A 16,835-nucleotide genomic window follows, 5' to 3' on the forward strand; every position below is an offset into this window, starting at 1 on the left:
TCCTCCTCAAAAACATATTTTCTATTTGGAAATCAAGTACTCTGAAAGAAGTGGTTAACCAAGAATTTTGATTGTAAGTTTTTGGTGAACTTATGGGCGTGGGGGGGGGGCTAGTTACCCACCAGTCACTTATGACTACTAAAAAGGGCACTAGAACTCTCAATTTCTGACCGAATAAGCCCCCTTTGAAGTTTCTACAACGACCCCAACCACATGAAATGCACTGCTCTAAAGGAAAAAATAATATATAGTACATTGTGCCAACATCGTTCTTATATGCCCTCAGGGCATAACTTAAAACCCTTGCCCCGTGGGTTGTGGGGGAGTGTCCTCCTCAAAAACATATTTTCTATCTGGAAATCAACTACGCTGAACAAAATGGCTATCTCAGGGAATGATGGTGGGGAGGGGGGGGCTAGTTGCCCTCCAATCACTTTCGACTATTAAAAAGGGCATTAGCCACTCCAATTTCCAATCGAATGAGCCCTTTTCGAAGTTTCTACGACAACTCCTTCAATACAAAGTGCCTGGGTATGAAAAAAAAAAACTTATTGTGCCCACATCGTTTTTTACTTAGGCAGCGCTAGCGCGCTGCCTATGATTATAATGTACATTGGAAGACGGTGTTACAATGAATATTATACGATCAATTTATTAAAATGATCAATCCATTTTTGAAACAATACCTACTAAACAATGATAGTATTAAAACTGATAAGTAATCACCAGGTAATCGATAATTATTTCGCAGTTTTTAATATTCTTGAACTTCTTTCGTAAAGTCAACTGTCCAGAATAAGCGTGCTTTTAGTAGGTGGCATTCATCCAAACATTTTTGGAAGAAAACCAAGACCAAATTTATGGGTTACCGAAAAATTGTTCAGTTGGGCATCTGCATCATATACCTTTTGTCTGTGGCCATTCTGGAATTGGATAGCTGCTTTTTCTGTGTGAAATATTACTGAAGTGAACGCAAAGAATCAAATCGAGGAAAATAAAATTCTCCGCTTTCAAAATATGGACTTGCTACATGATAAGTCTCAATTATTTGGTACAAAAACTGTCCTTAAAGTCAACAGGCTGAAATTTTCGACTGGGCAGTCACAAACTTGTGGAATGCACTTTGTGAAAAAACATTGTTAGCTTTATGAACACCGTATGGGTCCTTATTAGCTAGGAGCGTGAAAATTAGTCACGCTTCAAATATATTAAACGCTTAAAATACAAGCAGAATTATTACTCCTTTTGAATAATTGCATGGAATTTTAAAGTCCAAATAAAAACTTTTTAAGTTCAGTAAATATACTTAAATCAGTTCAGAAGCCAATGGGCCACAGACATCATTTTTAAAGTCCCTAGCTTAAGTCCTCAAAAATTCCGAAGGGCAGCCTTAGTTTTTAGGCAAGTATTCAAGAATTTCCTCACCTTATCGAGAGTTGCGAATGCCAGAATTATGTCATCAACACGATGTGCAGTCTCAGTAGTGGCTTGGTTTAATGGTTCCAAAGTAACAGCAGGTCCTTTGACACCATCATAAAGGCATGTGGTAGTGTGCCCTCGAACTCCAAACGTTCTTTTAAAATTTACTTCATATACATTTCCAGTGATGTCAGAGAAAACGGCAACTGTAGGATTGTTGGTAAACTAGAAAAGGGATACAAAGATAATAGAAGTAAAGGCACGGGAAACACTTCATAAGAAAAAATGAAATTTGACAAGAGTAAGCGCAAAGGAACTTCATTTGATTCTTTATAAGTCTAGATAATTAATTATATAACAAAGAGGCACAAGGAAAACACAGAAACACACATTCCTTCTTTGCCTTATACTCTATTCAGAGCTTCACTCTTCACTCCTTCCCTTGTTTTAGAATCTTTTCCTGCGACCTCTTACCACCAGATGTGATGACGTCCGGCTCATCATTTGGGCCCAGTTGGATTGCCAAACCCGCCAATTTCTGGCAATCTGCAATGCTTAATCAGTAAAATAGAATATATGCATGGTAAAGTTGCCAAGTGAATTGAAAGAAACTATGTAAACCTAGGATATAAAAATAGCTTCTCTGTGATTCGGGAACATTTAGGGAACAGATCGGGCTGGAACTTTCAGGGCGTGTTGGGAAACAGGAAGAGAAGGAGCAACATTTGAAGGAGCTATAGAGGGGGCTATAATTCACGCTTTTAACAGCTATAGACAAACAATTCATTTTTTCATCGAACCTAGGACATGATATCTTCCTGATTAATGTTATTTTTAACCTGATTATATTGTTATCTATTCTTTGGGTAAGTTTGGTGTACAATGTAGGTACATAAAAATATAAAGCAAATACCCAACCGATTTTAGTGATCATCTTTTGAGATAATTAATAGTTTGATAAATATCAAATAAACAAACTGATTTTGCTAAACTGATCTTCCGAGACTTAATATACCAATTAACAAGCTACCAAGTTATCCAGTTACCATGCTACCTAGTCATCATGTTAATAGTAACTCATAATTTTACTTACTAAGCTATCATACTTTTAATAGTCTGCCGGTGTAGGAAGGCGCAAAAAAAAAAACCAAGGCTGCCACTAGAAATTTAATAATATCCCCAAAATTTCTTCCGAAAAATCCCGAGATTTCAACAAAAACATTAAATAATAATACACTTAATACAGTTTTTCGGGTCATGTTCAATACATGTGATTCTCCCAAGATCCGGTCGTGATTGAAAATTCCAGATCTTAGGGAAAAGCCAAAGGAGTGGCAACTCTGGGAAAAACCAGCAAAATATAAAGGGATTGGGCTTCGCTAAAAGCGTTCATAATTACCTCAGTCGTATAAAGAAAACACGTTCTAGACTTGAATAAAAGGATGAAAACATTGTTTGCCTATACTGTAACAAAGTCTGAATGTGCTTATGTCAAAAAACTGTAGTTCAGTTTCTAAAACATACTTTATTGCTTTTTCTGCATATTCATTTGTTCCAAAATTATGTTACAGCAGGAACAGAACATGACTAAATGTGAATGAGATTTAGAAGCAATATAAAGGAAAAAATGACTTGTTTTTGCCCACTGATTTTGTCCGTCACGTGACAACCCAAAATCAATCCTATCTTTTATGCCTCAATTCTATGACTAACTGCCTTAGTTCTGCACTAGGAATGACCTATGGATGGATAGATAGACTTATCTATCAACAAATCATATGACATCATTTTTATACAATCCTAAAAAGGGCTTATCCCAGATTTGCCTCTCAATTACTCGGACTATCTGTCTAGTCTTTTTTCTACATTTAGTTTCTAAGAAATACTTGATTTTAGTTCAAAATTTTGGAATGTGTATGAAAATTTTACATAGCCAGATATTTTGTTATGCATTTTGATTGTGGTGTTGTTGTGACCTCGAGCATAATTCCATTTTAATCTACTAATTGTTGCAGTATTGGTCAAGGGGTCCGGGAAATTAATTAGTGTTAAAAGCTTCAAATTTTAAGTTAGTTTTCAGTTTGCATTTTTTCACTCACTTTGTAGTGTTCACTCTGTACTGCAAGAACTGAATGTAACACTGAAATATGTCCCCGTTAACAGGTTAAAAACAGCTACATTAGCTATATTAGCTGTATTAGCGATTTAATACATGCATAAATTGAATCATGTGGCCCTGGAAATCAGTTCATCCTAATGACATTGGCCCTTTTCCAAAAAAAGCTACCCACACCTTATGTCAAACGTGAAATTAGCCCAAAGTTTCATCGGGTATTTTATTTAAATATTTTCACACTTATATCACGTTCCACTGTTCATATATTCGTCTACCATAAAAAGAGAGGACGTCCACATCAATCTTTTTTTCCGAATCGGGCAACAATTTTTGCCACTAGACTCAATAGTCTCCTGTACCCAATACTTCCTGTATAATTTATTGGATTTTTTAATTACAGCTGCCCACGGAAAACAAAAATTATGTTTCTCCCCGAGGAGTTTTAAGTCCGGGATATGCTTGCAGCGCGTTCCTGTAGCTGGCCATCCAACCTAAATTATTAGTAAAGAAATTATAGTGATCAAAAAAACCTTGATATTGATTACTGTGGCTTCTTCTTTGTGGGCATCTTCCAAAACCCTCAATAACTTTCCATTAGAGACATCATACATAACTATATGCCCTCTGACATGTCCACATAAAAGTCTGGTACAATCTATGTTGAAAGATAATGCAGAAACAGAACCAAACGACTCAATGTCTCTACCTAGAAAATAAACTAGTACGTTTAAAATATGGTAAGGTGAATTGAAGGTGAATGAAACCTGACTTTTTTTTTATATGCTAAGTTTCTACCGTGAATCCCCTCATGGACCCGTAAATTGTTCCTTATGTGGAAATATAGTCTACCAAATTCATCTGCCCAGCTATGTAAGCATAATACTCATATGTGCTTTAAGCATGTTCGCCATGAGTGGCGCAATGTTATTCTTTTATGTTTAAAGTTTATTGTTGTTTTTTAAGTTTGGTTTCTCTTTTTCTTATTTTAATAAACTACATATTTTTCTTTTTCTGTGATGGGGTATAAATGAATTCATTCATTCATTAAAACATTTATATTTTTATCATTTCAAACTACCAGATCTCCAATTTCAACCGGAATGCCAAATTAAGTCTTTATCCTTATCCGTAAGATACAGCTTGTGATCTGGCTAAGAAATTTCAGGAGTTGCTGGGTTTATCTGAAACATATAAATTTTTCAAGAGCAAGTGAGCTAAACAAAACTCAGGTTATTGTTATTCTTCTTGTTTATTCTCCCCTGCTGTTGCCAGAAATTTGTCACACTTTGAATTGCCGACCAGTTTTTAGCCTCTAAAATATACATAAAAAAAAAACATAAAACAAACACCTTTTACCGACAAAAAGGATAAAAAAGACATACAGAAACATTTCTAAGGTTGGACCCCTTTCCCCAAATTACTCGAAATCTGGAACGAGGTCCTTAAACACTTAAATTTCTAGTTCACTGTTCATGGCGTCTTGCTCAAATGCAGACGGATCAAGCTTGTTCCAGCAAAGATTGGCGAATGATCAACACACTCGCTGCTCAAATTTGGATTTTGCTATCATTCGTCAGCCAGAACGTGAGATCAAGAGGAAAACTTCCCCATTGCAAGAAACAAAGCAAATAAAATAGACGATTTTTTACTATTTTAAAAGATAATTTTCATAGCAATGATCTTTTTTTTGTTACATTTTCCCTATCTACCGCAATAGAAAATAAAGCAGATATAAAGAAGACAATTATATGTCTAACTTAGAATCTACCCCCCCCCCCAGAAAAAAATGAAGACTTTACCCCTCCCTGCCTAAAAACCGTTCACGGAAATCTCTTGTTCTAACTACTACTACTAACAACTCACTGCGGCACCAAGGCACCTGAGGCCAGCACAGTTGCGCACGCTCTTCCTCCATTCCAATCTATTCAAAGCTTCCCTCTTTAGACCCTCCCAAGAAGTTCCAATTTCCTTTAAAACCTTTTTTACGACCTCTTCCCATCCCATTTGGGAACGAACTACTTTTCATTTGGCCTTGGATGGAAGGCCGAAAAGGACGATCTTTGGCAATCTGTCATCCTTCATCCAAAAAACATGTCCTAATTATCTCAACCCTTCCCTCATTATAGCCTTGAAAAGCCAAAGATCGGAGGAATTCTTGCAAAGAACAGAGAAATTCTTCTTGTTCTTATATCGGATAAGATTTAGTTATATATACCAAATTTACTGGAATAATTTAGCAAAAGCGAGCAGTATAATACCTCAACGAAACTTTTGTACTTTCAACACCTTGCTGAAGACGATGCTAGCATATACACATAAAACATTGTTTTACCAGAAATTGAACTTATAATTTAACAAAAAAAAAGAAGCGAAGAAATTTAGAAACACACTTTTAAGTATATTTTTATTTTCAGAAGTATTGAAACAGTGGTAATGGTTTTCCATTTATTTGGAAATTGACCTGTATTACTTACTTTATTGCTACGCCTCAAATTATTACTATTATTTTAAAAAAAATAACGAAACAGATATCCAGTAGAGGAAAACAAGACTCAAGACGATGGCAAGTAAAAGACACAGTAAAACTAAGTGACATTTTAAACTTGGTACTTAAGCCCTACCACTTAAAGTACCGAGCCCAATCTTGGCTGGTGGTAACTCACTGATGAACTCTCATTGATAACAGACTGCCACTACAATAATTTTCCTTTAATGAAAATGTCTTTTGTATACGTACTATATATTCTATCGGTTTAAATTTACACTTATTAGTTATAACCTTGGCAGATCCGGACACTATGGTTTTGGCTATTTTTCATTGGTGCTTGACATTCATCCAACCATACGCCCACATTTAAGCGTACGTTTGCTTTAGCATCAATGAAGAAAACATTTCCTTGCCTTTTTGGATTCTTTTTTCACAATTTTTGACTATATAACTAATAGATTTATTTTTGACCTTTTCTCTTTTATTCCTTTTTTTTCTCTTAAGAGAATATTACTATGAAGGAGAGGTAATATGAACCGAACTATGTTTTTGTTCTTCTGTTTTTTAGATAGACTTTTTTTTTTTTTTAAGGCTCCTCAGACACAGAGTTGTCACTCCGAATTTAAAACATCCCAAGATTCACTTGCGACAAGTCCGAATAATAATACATACATACACTTCATCTACATTTTGAAGGCAATGTTTAATATATATTATTTTCACAAAATTCCAAGCTCATAACTGGAATTTCAAGATCTTGTGAAAAGTTCAAAAGAGTGGCTGACGTGCTCAGACAGACGTCAATATTATATTTGTATGTCATTTTTTCTTCACAAGTATCGATAGCAAACCAAATTTTTATATAGTTCAAACCTTAACGGGGGGGCGGGGCTATTACAGAGGAACTGGTGCTTGTTTCTTACGGGATCTTATGTATTTTCTGATTTTGTTTTTCCAAAACTATAACTTTTTACATTTAATTTTTACATAAAGCAAGATTCGCAACATAGATAATATAGCTGGTAAGATTGTAAGTCGGAGTCCAAATTCTAGAATAAAATCATTTCCTACCAAGCAGGGGCGCATCCAGGGGAGGAGGCTACCAGGTTCAAACCACTCCCCCCTTGAATGGTGACTATTATTCCGATTAGTCTTAATAGCAAAATGTGATTTTGAGAACAAATTTGTGAGAATTTAGAAAAATAGCTGGAAACCCCTCGAAAATGGCGTAGGATCAAAACAAAAAGGCACCATTAGAATTGCCATCGCCGAAAACTCAACACAGGAAACTTGCAGCTCCCCACCTTGAACAATAAGCAAAATCAATTTCTTGCATATGTATATAGTTCTGAAACCACAACTCGGTTACTAGTCCGTACGAATCTTTTATTCGTAGTACCATTATTTACAGATGATATAACAGCTGTTCAAGTCACTGCCTCTTGCAACAGATAAGAATTCACTAGAGGAAATACTCCTTCAGAATATAAGAAACAGCGCACAATCTTCTACTACTCAGTATCAAAGGTGGCAACAACGCTTAAAAGTGTCTAAAGTCAACGGATTGTGGCACCTATGACGCTTGATTAAAAAAAAAAAAGCTTGTCAGCCATCGTGTAGCTTAGAGTAGTAATCTATCTATATATTTGAACAGTACTTTTGAACGGTACTTTTGAACCGTGCTTGCGTAATTTGTCTTATCTCTAGCATGTACAAGAATATGCAGTGTCGTTTGACGTACGCATTGTAAAAAGCGACCAATCCTTTACCTACAAAGTGGTCAAACACGTTTTGAGAGTATAGTCAAGGTTGTATAAGACAACCTGACTGGTTTTTGAGGCAGCATCCATTTTATGGGCCAATCAGAGAGAGAGCGGAGGTTGCTCAATATACGATAACTTGATTGGTGATTGGATTCAAATGAAAGGAGTGGTTTTCATTGCAATTCATATTAGTAAGAGCATTGAATTCAGAGAGAATAGTTTATTTGAGAGGATATTAGTAGAGAAAAATGAGTGGTGCATTTACATTGTTGGAGATTAATGATGGAGCCGGCAGCAGCAACGATAAACGAGTACCCAATGTGGCTGTGGAAATAACCGGAGGCTGTAGACTATGCCTTAAATGGGACGATATGTATGCTAGATACATAATATCATTAAGCAAATTTAAGCAGGAGCAGCAACTATGTTTTGCTGCGAAACTGAATATTTTGCATATAAATAGACTTCGGGCAGCATTAGATGAGCTAGCGAAATATATTGATGAGAACAAAATATATCAGTGAATATTATTTTTGTAATTATGCTTAATAAAATTGTTTCTAAATCAAAGGTATTTTTCTTTCTTAGTAGACTAGCGTATTTTTTTAGAGTAGAAAAAATTCTGGTCAGTCTGTATTTGGTTGTGAGAGTGTTAGGACTCTAAGAAAAATGGATAGATTTGAGAAAGAGCGAATCATGGGGAATCTAGTGCGTATGGAAAAACGTTTGATTCTAGATGAGGATTGTCTAGAGCTGTCTATTCAAAGGAAGATATTTTCTCAGGGAATGCTTGTCGATATAATGAAAAGTGATTCTCCGTCATTAGACTATTGCATGAAGCTTCTACGTCGTGCTCCAAATGCGTTTACACAATTTATTGATATATTGATCACAACATGGCAAAATGATATTGTGGATATGCTTTTAAACATTAGTTTAGAAATTTAGGACTTTTTTTCATGAGAAAGATGGCGTTCAAGGATGATTTACTCCTCTCTCTCTCTCTATCCCAGTCAATTTGATGTTGTTGGTAGCTCAGTTTCATTGTGGCAGTGAGAGTGTCAACACATGAAAAATGTTCCATACATGCCCGCTATGTATGTACACACTGGGCAGCTTGTCATCATGTGAGAATTGCACAATGATTGATGAGTAGGATGAAAAGTGTAGATTATGCAACCCGTGTAAACTGCATAGAGGATATGCTGTACAAATTAAAGGTTGTAATTCCTGTCTTGAAGAGGTGTGTGATTCTCATCCTAGAGGGCACCTATGCTCCAATTGCCACTATGATAAATGTAATCAGTGGGAGAATGCATATCCCGGTATGATTGGAAAGAATCCTAACCATGATTTTAGTTTATTGCTACGAGATTGGCATCTTAATGGTTTTAGATTGCTCTGGGAGGAAGAGCCGGGTCAACGATTCAACTGCTGGAACAACAAAAGAATATAGTTTCTACGTCATCGCTGTGAAGACAATGGGTCTTATGATTATAAGCCCACTGATTTTTATTTGGCTGTGACGGAGTGTGATTCGACACTTGAGGACACTGTTTCTGAAATTGCTTCAAATAAGCAAATTGAAACATGTGAATTCTATAGAATGAATGAGAATAGTATCATTGACTATACAAAGAGATATGACAAGAGTGAAGTTACACTCTAGTGTAGAAAATCTGACCCTGACATCGCAGCACATCAAGATCAGTATACTATGAATTCAGATAATCTGCCTGCATTAGTTGTAGTCGACAAATAGCCATACCTAGTAGTAGATGAAATCTAAAGAGTAGAAAAGTCGTTTTTATCATGCATATAAATTTTTTTCATTTATTAATAAAAAAATTCACATACATTTTTATAAAATTTTATTCGTAGGGCACTAAAATAAAAATTAAATAAGCTTGTAAGTATATTTTACACTAGAAAGTCGTTCAATCAAGTTAAGTAAACGTAGATGTCGAGAAACTGCCTGTAGGTATAGTCACGACATCTGAACATGAAAAAGAGTAGTGCATGAAAGCCCCATGTCTTAGTCATTAAATCCTGTACTCTTCGTTGATTTTGAATAATAGTTTTCCCACTGCTTTCAATAAATTTGCTGATGTATGGTGTATAGGATTTATACGATAGACCAAGATGATCAGAAAATTCAATATTTTTTGCTATTTGAAAGATATATAGCCAATGGCCGGTCTTCAAAGTCGATGGACTGCTATTAACAATGATTAAGGTATTGTTAACACTTATAATTTTTTCAATGAAGTCCGACGGTATACAATAGGACTTGTACTGGGACATGTATGGATCCATACTAAATACGTTAGTTATTGAGTTTGTGTTCATGGTGCTAGGTCTAGTAGAACACTGCCGTCGGGTGTGATCTCCCAATAGGTTTCAAATTGACTCAATGATATTAGCGTGATATTCTCAGTCAAAGCATCGGCAAATATACACTTTAAACGTACATTCCCTATTCGTAGTATGCTCATACGCTGAGTAACCAACGAGTCTAAAACAATAACCCGGTGATATTTTGAAAATATTGAATTGGTTTTTCCATTTTCAAATAGTTGAGAGTCATGATCTAGGGATTGCATGGTCAACTCGTACAGAGTTCTATAGGATTTTTTGTCAAATGATAGAGTGTACAGTGGAATACCATTCATTTTGCACACAAGACTAGATAGACAAAAAAAAATTAAAATCGTGGGGGGATGCAGTCCAAGATCCAACGGCACTACCACTCTTCATAATGGCCAAAGCGAAGTTTCATGGGATTTTTTCATTGATAAATGATGAATCGGTATAGCTACGAGAGCTACGAGAGCCGGTGGCAATGTGACGTTGATTGGTGATCGTATGGGGGACAAGAAGTTTAATGTTGTTGCCATTGGCTCTTAGCTTTTCCACTGCCAATGCAACAGAGCTCATAACCTGTTGTTTTCGGACATGGAGAATTGCCGATGTGATAATGACATTTGCATCGGGTGCTGCAGGAAGTGTTTTTCTCAAAATGAAATTCAATGGGGCCAGCTGTAACTTTATGTCAATCTTGATATTAGGGGGTAGCCATAGGGAAATCTTGAATATCTCATGATTTAATTTGCCAACCAGATGATACTCCTGGCTCACCGCAGTAGTCAACTCGCCGTCAGTATCAACCCCTGATCGATATTCATAGCCCAATGAGTGGCCTCTCAACTCTTTGTATGCCTTTGGTGCCATCATCATAAATTGTATGTAGCTTGCATGTTCTAAAAATGTATGTAAAATTGTTTATTAATAAATGAAAAAATGTATATACATGATAAAAAACGACTTTTCTACTCTTTAGATTTCATCTTCTACTAGGTATAGGTATTTGTCGACAACAACTAATGCAGGTAGATTATCCGAATTCACAGTATACTGATCCTGATGTACTGCAATGTCAGGGTCACATTTTCTACAGTAGAGTGTAACTTCACTCTTGTCATATCTCTTTGTATAGTCAATGATACTATTCTAATTCATTCTATAGAATTCAAATGTTTCAATTTACTTATTTGAAGCAATTGCACAAACATTGTCCTCAAGAGTCAAATCACACTCCATCACAGCCAAATTAAAATCAGTGGGCCGATAATCATAACCTCCATTGTCTTCACAACCATGACGTATAAACCATATTCTTTTGTTGTTCCAACAGTTGAATCGTTGACCCGGCTCTTCCTCCCAGAACAATCTAAAACCACGACGATACCAATCTCGTAGCAATAAACTGAAATCACGGTTAGGATTCTTTCCAATCATACCGGGATATGTATTCTTCTAGTGCTTACATTTATCATAGTGACAATTGGAGCATAGCTGCCCTCTGGCAAGAGAGTCACCAACCTCTTCAAAACAGGAATTACATCATTTAATTTGTACAGCATATCCTCTATGCAATTTACACGGGTTGCATAATCTACACTTTTCATCATACTCATCAATCATTGTGCAATTCTCACATAATGACCAGCTGCCCAGTGTGTACATACATAGCGGGCATATATGGAACATTTTTTTATGTGTTGACACTCTCACTGCCACAATGAAACTGAGCTACCAACAACATCAAATTGACTGGGATAGAGAGAGAGAGAGGAGTAAATCATCCTTGAACGCCATCTTTCTCATGAAAAAAAAGTCCTAAATTTCTAAACTAATGTTTAAAAGCATATCCACAATATCATTTTGCCGTGTCGTGATCAATATATCAATAAATTGTGTAAATGCATTTGGAGCACGACGTAGAAGCTTCATGCAATAGTCTAATGACGGAGAATCACTTTTCATTATATCGAAAAGCATTCCCTGAGAAAATATCTTCCATTGAATAGACAGCTCTAGAAAATTGTCATCTAGAATCAAACGTTTTTCCATACGCACTAGATTCCCCATGATTCGCTCTTTCTCAAATCTATCCATTTTTTAGAGTCCTAACACTCTCACAACCAAATTCATACTGACCAGAATTTTTTCTACTCTAAAAAGTATACGCTAGTCTACTATAGAAAGAAAAATACCTTTGATTTTGTAACAATTTTATTGAGCATAATTACAACAATAATATTCACTGATGCATTTTTTTCTCAACAATATATTTCGCTACCTCGTCTAATGCTGCCCGAAGTCTATTTATATGCACAATATTCAGTTTCACAGCAAAACATAGTTGCTCCTCCTGCTTAAATTTGCTTAATGATATCACATATCTAGCACACATATCATGCCATTCAAGGCATAGTCTATAGCCTCTGATTCTTTCCACAGCCACATTGGGTACTCGTATATCGTTAGTGCTGCTTCTGGCTTCATCATAAATATCAAATAGTGTAAATGCATCACTCATTTGCTCTACTAGTATCCTCTCAAATAAACTATTCTCACTGAATTCAATTCTCTTACTAATATGAATTGTAATGAAAACCATTCCTTTTATTTGAATCCAATCACCAATCAAGTTATCGTATATTGAGCAACCTCTCCATTGATAAATGATGAATCGCTATAGCTACGAGAGCCGGTGGCAATGTGACGTTGATTGGTGATCGTATGGGGGACAAGAAGTTTAATGTTGTTGCCATTGGCTCTTAGCTTTTCCACTGCCAATGCAACAGAGCTCATAACCTGTTGTTTTCGGACGTGGAGAATTGCCGATGTGATAATGACATTTGCATCGGGTGCTGCAGGAAGTGTTTTTCTCAAAATGAAATTCGATGAGGCCAGCTGTAATTTTATGTCAATCTTGACATTGGGGGGTAGCCTTTAGGATATATCGAATATCTCATGATTTAATTTTCCAACCAAATGAAACTCTTGGCTCACTGCAGTAGTCAACTCGCCGTCAGTTTCAACACCTGATCGATATTCATAGCATAATGATTGTCCTCTCAACTCTTTGTATGCCTTTGGTGTCATCATCATAAATTGTATGTAGCTTGCACAGTTGGATAAATTATTACTAGTGCTCACCTATGTTCCATTAATAAATACATTAATTTTTTTGAACAGATTTTGTAGAATACAGTTTTCGTAGGAGAGACCGTCGGCAACAGTTGGAGTTGTATTATCTGACATTTTCTTCACCGCAACATTTAAATCAATAAATGTTGATGACAAATCAATGAAATAGTCTTCATTGGAAAATATTTGAAAGTGTATATTTTCCGAGAGGGGTTGTTGGGGGTGAAATTGTTCATAGTAGCCATACTTGACACTGATATCAACATTTTCAGCATTGAATAGATTCAATAAGGACCTGATTGATGGATATGATTCCTTGTGGGGGAGATAAGTCATCTTAAGAGAAGAAATCCTTCGTTGATCTAACAGTCTTTTTCTTTTTCTTCTTCTGCTTATTGGTCTTCCTTGTTTTATTCCTCAAAGTCCTTGTTGATGTCCTTCGCTTTCCGCCTGGGTGGAGACTGATAGACGAATGACGCGCACGCATCCTTTGCAATCCTTCCCCATTTTGTCGAGATTTTAATTACTCACCAACAGCTCTTGCTGAAGATCTAATATTTTCCTTAACACTCTCCTTGAAATTAAGGTGGCAAACATCCTAGACACTAGACCCATAACTTATCGTTTGCGCGATAACAAAGATGAAGAGATTCTCGGCGGCTTTTATGACTATGAACTACAAAAAGTTAAAAATAATAGTGAAATCTATCAGATTGAAAAGATATTAAAGACTCACTCGCAGGAGTAAGAAACACTTACTTGTTCTGTGGCTAGGATGCAACTCCAATTTTGATTTTTGGATCGGTGTTGAAGATATTGTCAATGTCCAATGATTTCTATGTAACATATATGTCCAACGTTTCCGATCCTCTCTACAACGACTTGAACACGACAAGTGATTTTTGGACCAAACTATCCCCCGCCATCAAATTTGACGGTGCGTATGAAGTGGCTCTTGTCGATTGTATTCTCAAAAATACCTATGACATCCTGAGAAAAGATCGTGTGTATGATATAAAAGTTATACCATTCGATTGGTCACTCTTTGTCGACTATGAATGGGTTGAAGCACTTAAATCTAGCGAATATCCGCATGTTAAATTCAAATATATTGAATACGATAATATGACAGATTTGTGTCGTACAATCAATATAAAAATCTCATATCGTAGGAATGGTAAATTCCATTTTAATTATTCATTGGAACACGATAGGATTTACATTACCTCACCTGTTGACACTGAAATAATTATTTTCAATGATAATCTGAGAGACGTTCTTGGATTTAAACAGAATATGATCAATGGGAAAATTATTGGCACCGTTTACGGGATGGATCAAGTTATTTTTGCTGATTATCCACCTGGTTTCGCCTTGGAATCTTGCATCTATCTCTATGCATCTTTTGTGGAAACATCGAGAGTTGGTAATTAAAATGTCCCCCTCCTACACGTTCTTGAACAAAAAACGACTCATGAACTTGTACATCACTATAATATAAAGCATCTCCAGTATGGTCTAGTAAACACTTCGTATTTGGAACTCTGTCAGTTAACGCTAAGAAGTGAATTGGGTGATCTTCTAGCAAAAACAAGACGTTAAGCTGTGATTACATGTCATTTTCGAGCAATTCTCGCTCACATTAACACCTAACATGAACAATAATATAATTTCATTTTTCTGCCCTGATATCGAGTCATATGTTAGTGCTCTGAGTCTACATCAAATAGGCAATGGACTGGACTATTATAAGGGGTGTAACGAAATGTCTGGCTTGGGTTATGGTAGTTGGTTCGTTAGGCTATACCATTCTGCATTACCCCTTGCCAGAAAATATCTTGTGCCTACTGCATCATATTTTGCTGCATCATCAATACGAGACTGGGGGTCGGGAAAGAATTTCAAGGAGAGTGTTAAGGAAAATATTAGATCTTCAGCAAGAGCCGTTGGTGATCAATTAAAATCTCGACAAAATGGGGACGGATTGAAAAGGATGCGTGCGCGTCATTCGCTCATCAGTCTCCACCCAAACGGGAAGCGAAGGACATCAACAAGGATTTTGAGGACTAGAACAAGGAAGACCAATAAGCAGAAGAAGAAAAAGAAAAAGATTGTTATATCAAAGAAGGATTTCTTCTCTCAAGATGACTTGTTGCCCCCTCAAGGAATCATATCCATCAATCAGTTCCTCATTGAATCTATTCAATGCTGAAAATGTTGATGTCAGTGTCAAGTATGGCTACTAAGAGCAATTTCACCCCCAACAACCCCTTTCGGAAAATATACACTTTCAAATATTTTCCAATGAAGACTATTTATTTGATTCTTCATCAACATTTATTGATATAATTGTTGCGATGAAGAACAAGTCAGAAAATACACCGCCAAGTCCCCCCGGCCATCTCTCCTGCGAGACCAGTATTCTACGCATCCTATTTAAACAAATTAATGTAATTATTAATGAAACATTGGGGAGCACTAGCAATAATTTATCCAACTATGCAAGCTACATACAATTTATGATGATGACACCAAAGGCATACAAGGAGTTGAGAGGACAATCATTGGGCTATGAATATCGATCAGTATGAATATCGATCATACTGACGGCGAGTTGACTACGGCAGTGACCCAGGAGTATCATCTGGTTGGAAAATTAAATCATGAGATATTCAATATATTCCAATGGCTACCCCCCAATGTCAAGATTGACATAAAGTTACAGCTGGCCCCATCGAATTTCATTTTGAGAAAAACACTTCCTCCAACACCCGACGCAATTGTCATTATCACATTGGCAACTCTCCACGTCTGAAAACAACAGACTATGAGCTCTGTTGCATTGGAAGTGGAAAAGCTAGGAGCCAATGGCAGCAACATTAAACTTCTTGTCCCCCATAAAATCAATAATTTGTGGCATATTGTCTCCAGTTAACGGAGCTAGACTAATTTTTCCTTTGTCAAACGATAAAATTCTTAAACTTTGGATCAGGCTTTTTTGAGGAGTGTCTGTACCAGTGCGTCTTAACCCGACTATCCCCCCAATTGTAATGTTTTTGGTCTGTTTCGCCTCGTGTTCACAGTAGGTATTCTCCCCCTGCAAACTCTAATATTTGACAAACAATCCTATCGAACTCTGTACAAGTTGACCATGCAATCCCTAGATCATGACTCTCAACTATTTTAAAATGGAATAACCAATTCAATGTTTTCAAAAAATCAAAGGGTAATTGTTTTGGACTTGTTGGCTACTCAGGATATGAGCATACTACGAGCAGGGAATGTACGTTTAGAGTGTATATTTGCCGATGCTTTGACTGAGAACATCACATTAATACCATTGAGTCAATTTGAAATATAATGAAAGATCACAGCCGACAGCAGTGTTCTACTAGACCTAGCACCATGAAGACAGACCAAATAATCAATGTATTTAGTATTGATCAAGACGTGTCCCAGTTCAAGTCTTATTGTATACCGTCGGAATTCATTGAAAAAATTTCAAGTGTTAAGAGTACTTCAATAATTGTTAATAGCAACCCATTGACTTTGA

The 16,835-nt window shown here is 36.3% G+C and overlaps 1 protein-coding gene across 4 annotated transcripts in view; it reads right to left on the reverse strand.

The window, feature by feature from the left end:
* Nucleotides 1-16,835, reverse strand: part of Vps8 (vacuolar protein sorting 8) — a 286,757-nt gene that overhangs the window by 233,823 nt on the left and 36,099 nt on the right. For all 4 annotated transcript variants that reach the window (XM_089095469.1, XM_089095470.1, XM_089095468.1 and 1 more), the window contains exons 5-6: nucleotides 4,066-4,241; nucleotides 1,426-1,644 (exon numbers count right to left, since the gene is read on the reverse strand). In XM_089095469.1, coding sequence (XP_088951595.1) covers nucleotides 1,426-1,644; nucleotides 4,066-4,241 — 395 coding nt within the window. The remainder of the gene's footprint in view (nucleotides 1-1,425; nucleotides 1,645-4,065; nucleotides 4,242-16,835) is intronic.

Source organism: Artemia sp. Qi Xiang Cuo, chromosome 10 (assembly GCF_049724085.1).
Source record: "Artemia sp. Qi Xiang Cuo chromosome 10, ASM4972408v1, whole genome shotgun sequence".
Taxonomy (NCBI): Eukaryota; Metazoa; Arthropoda; class Branchiopoda; order Anostraca; family Artemiidae; genus Artemia; species Artemia sp. Qi Xiang Cuo.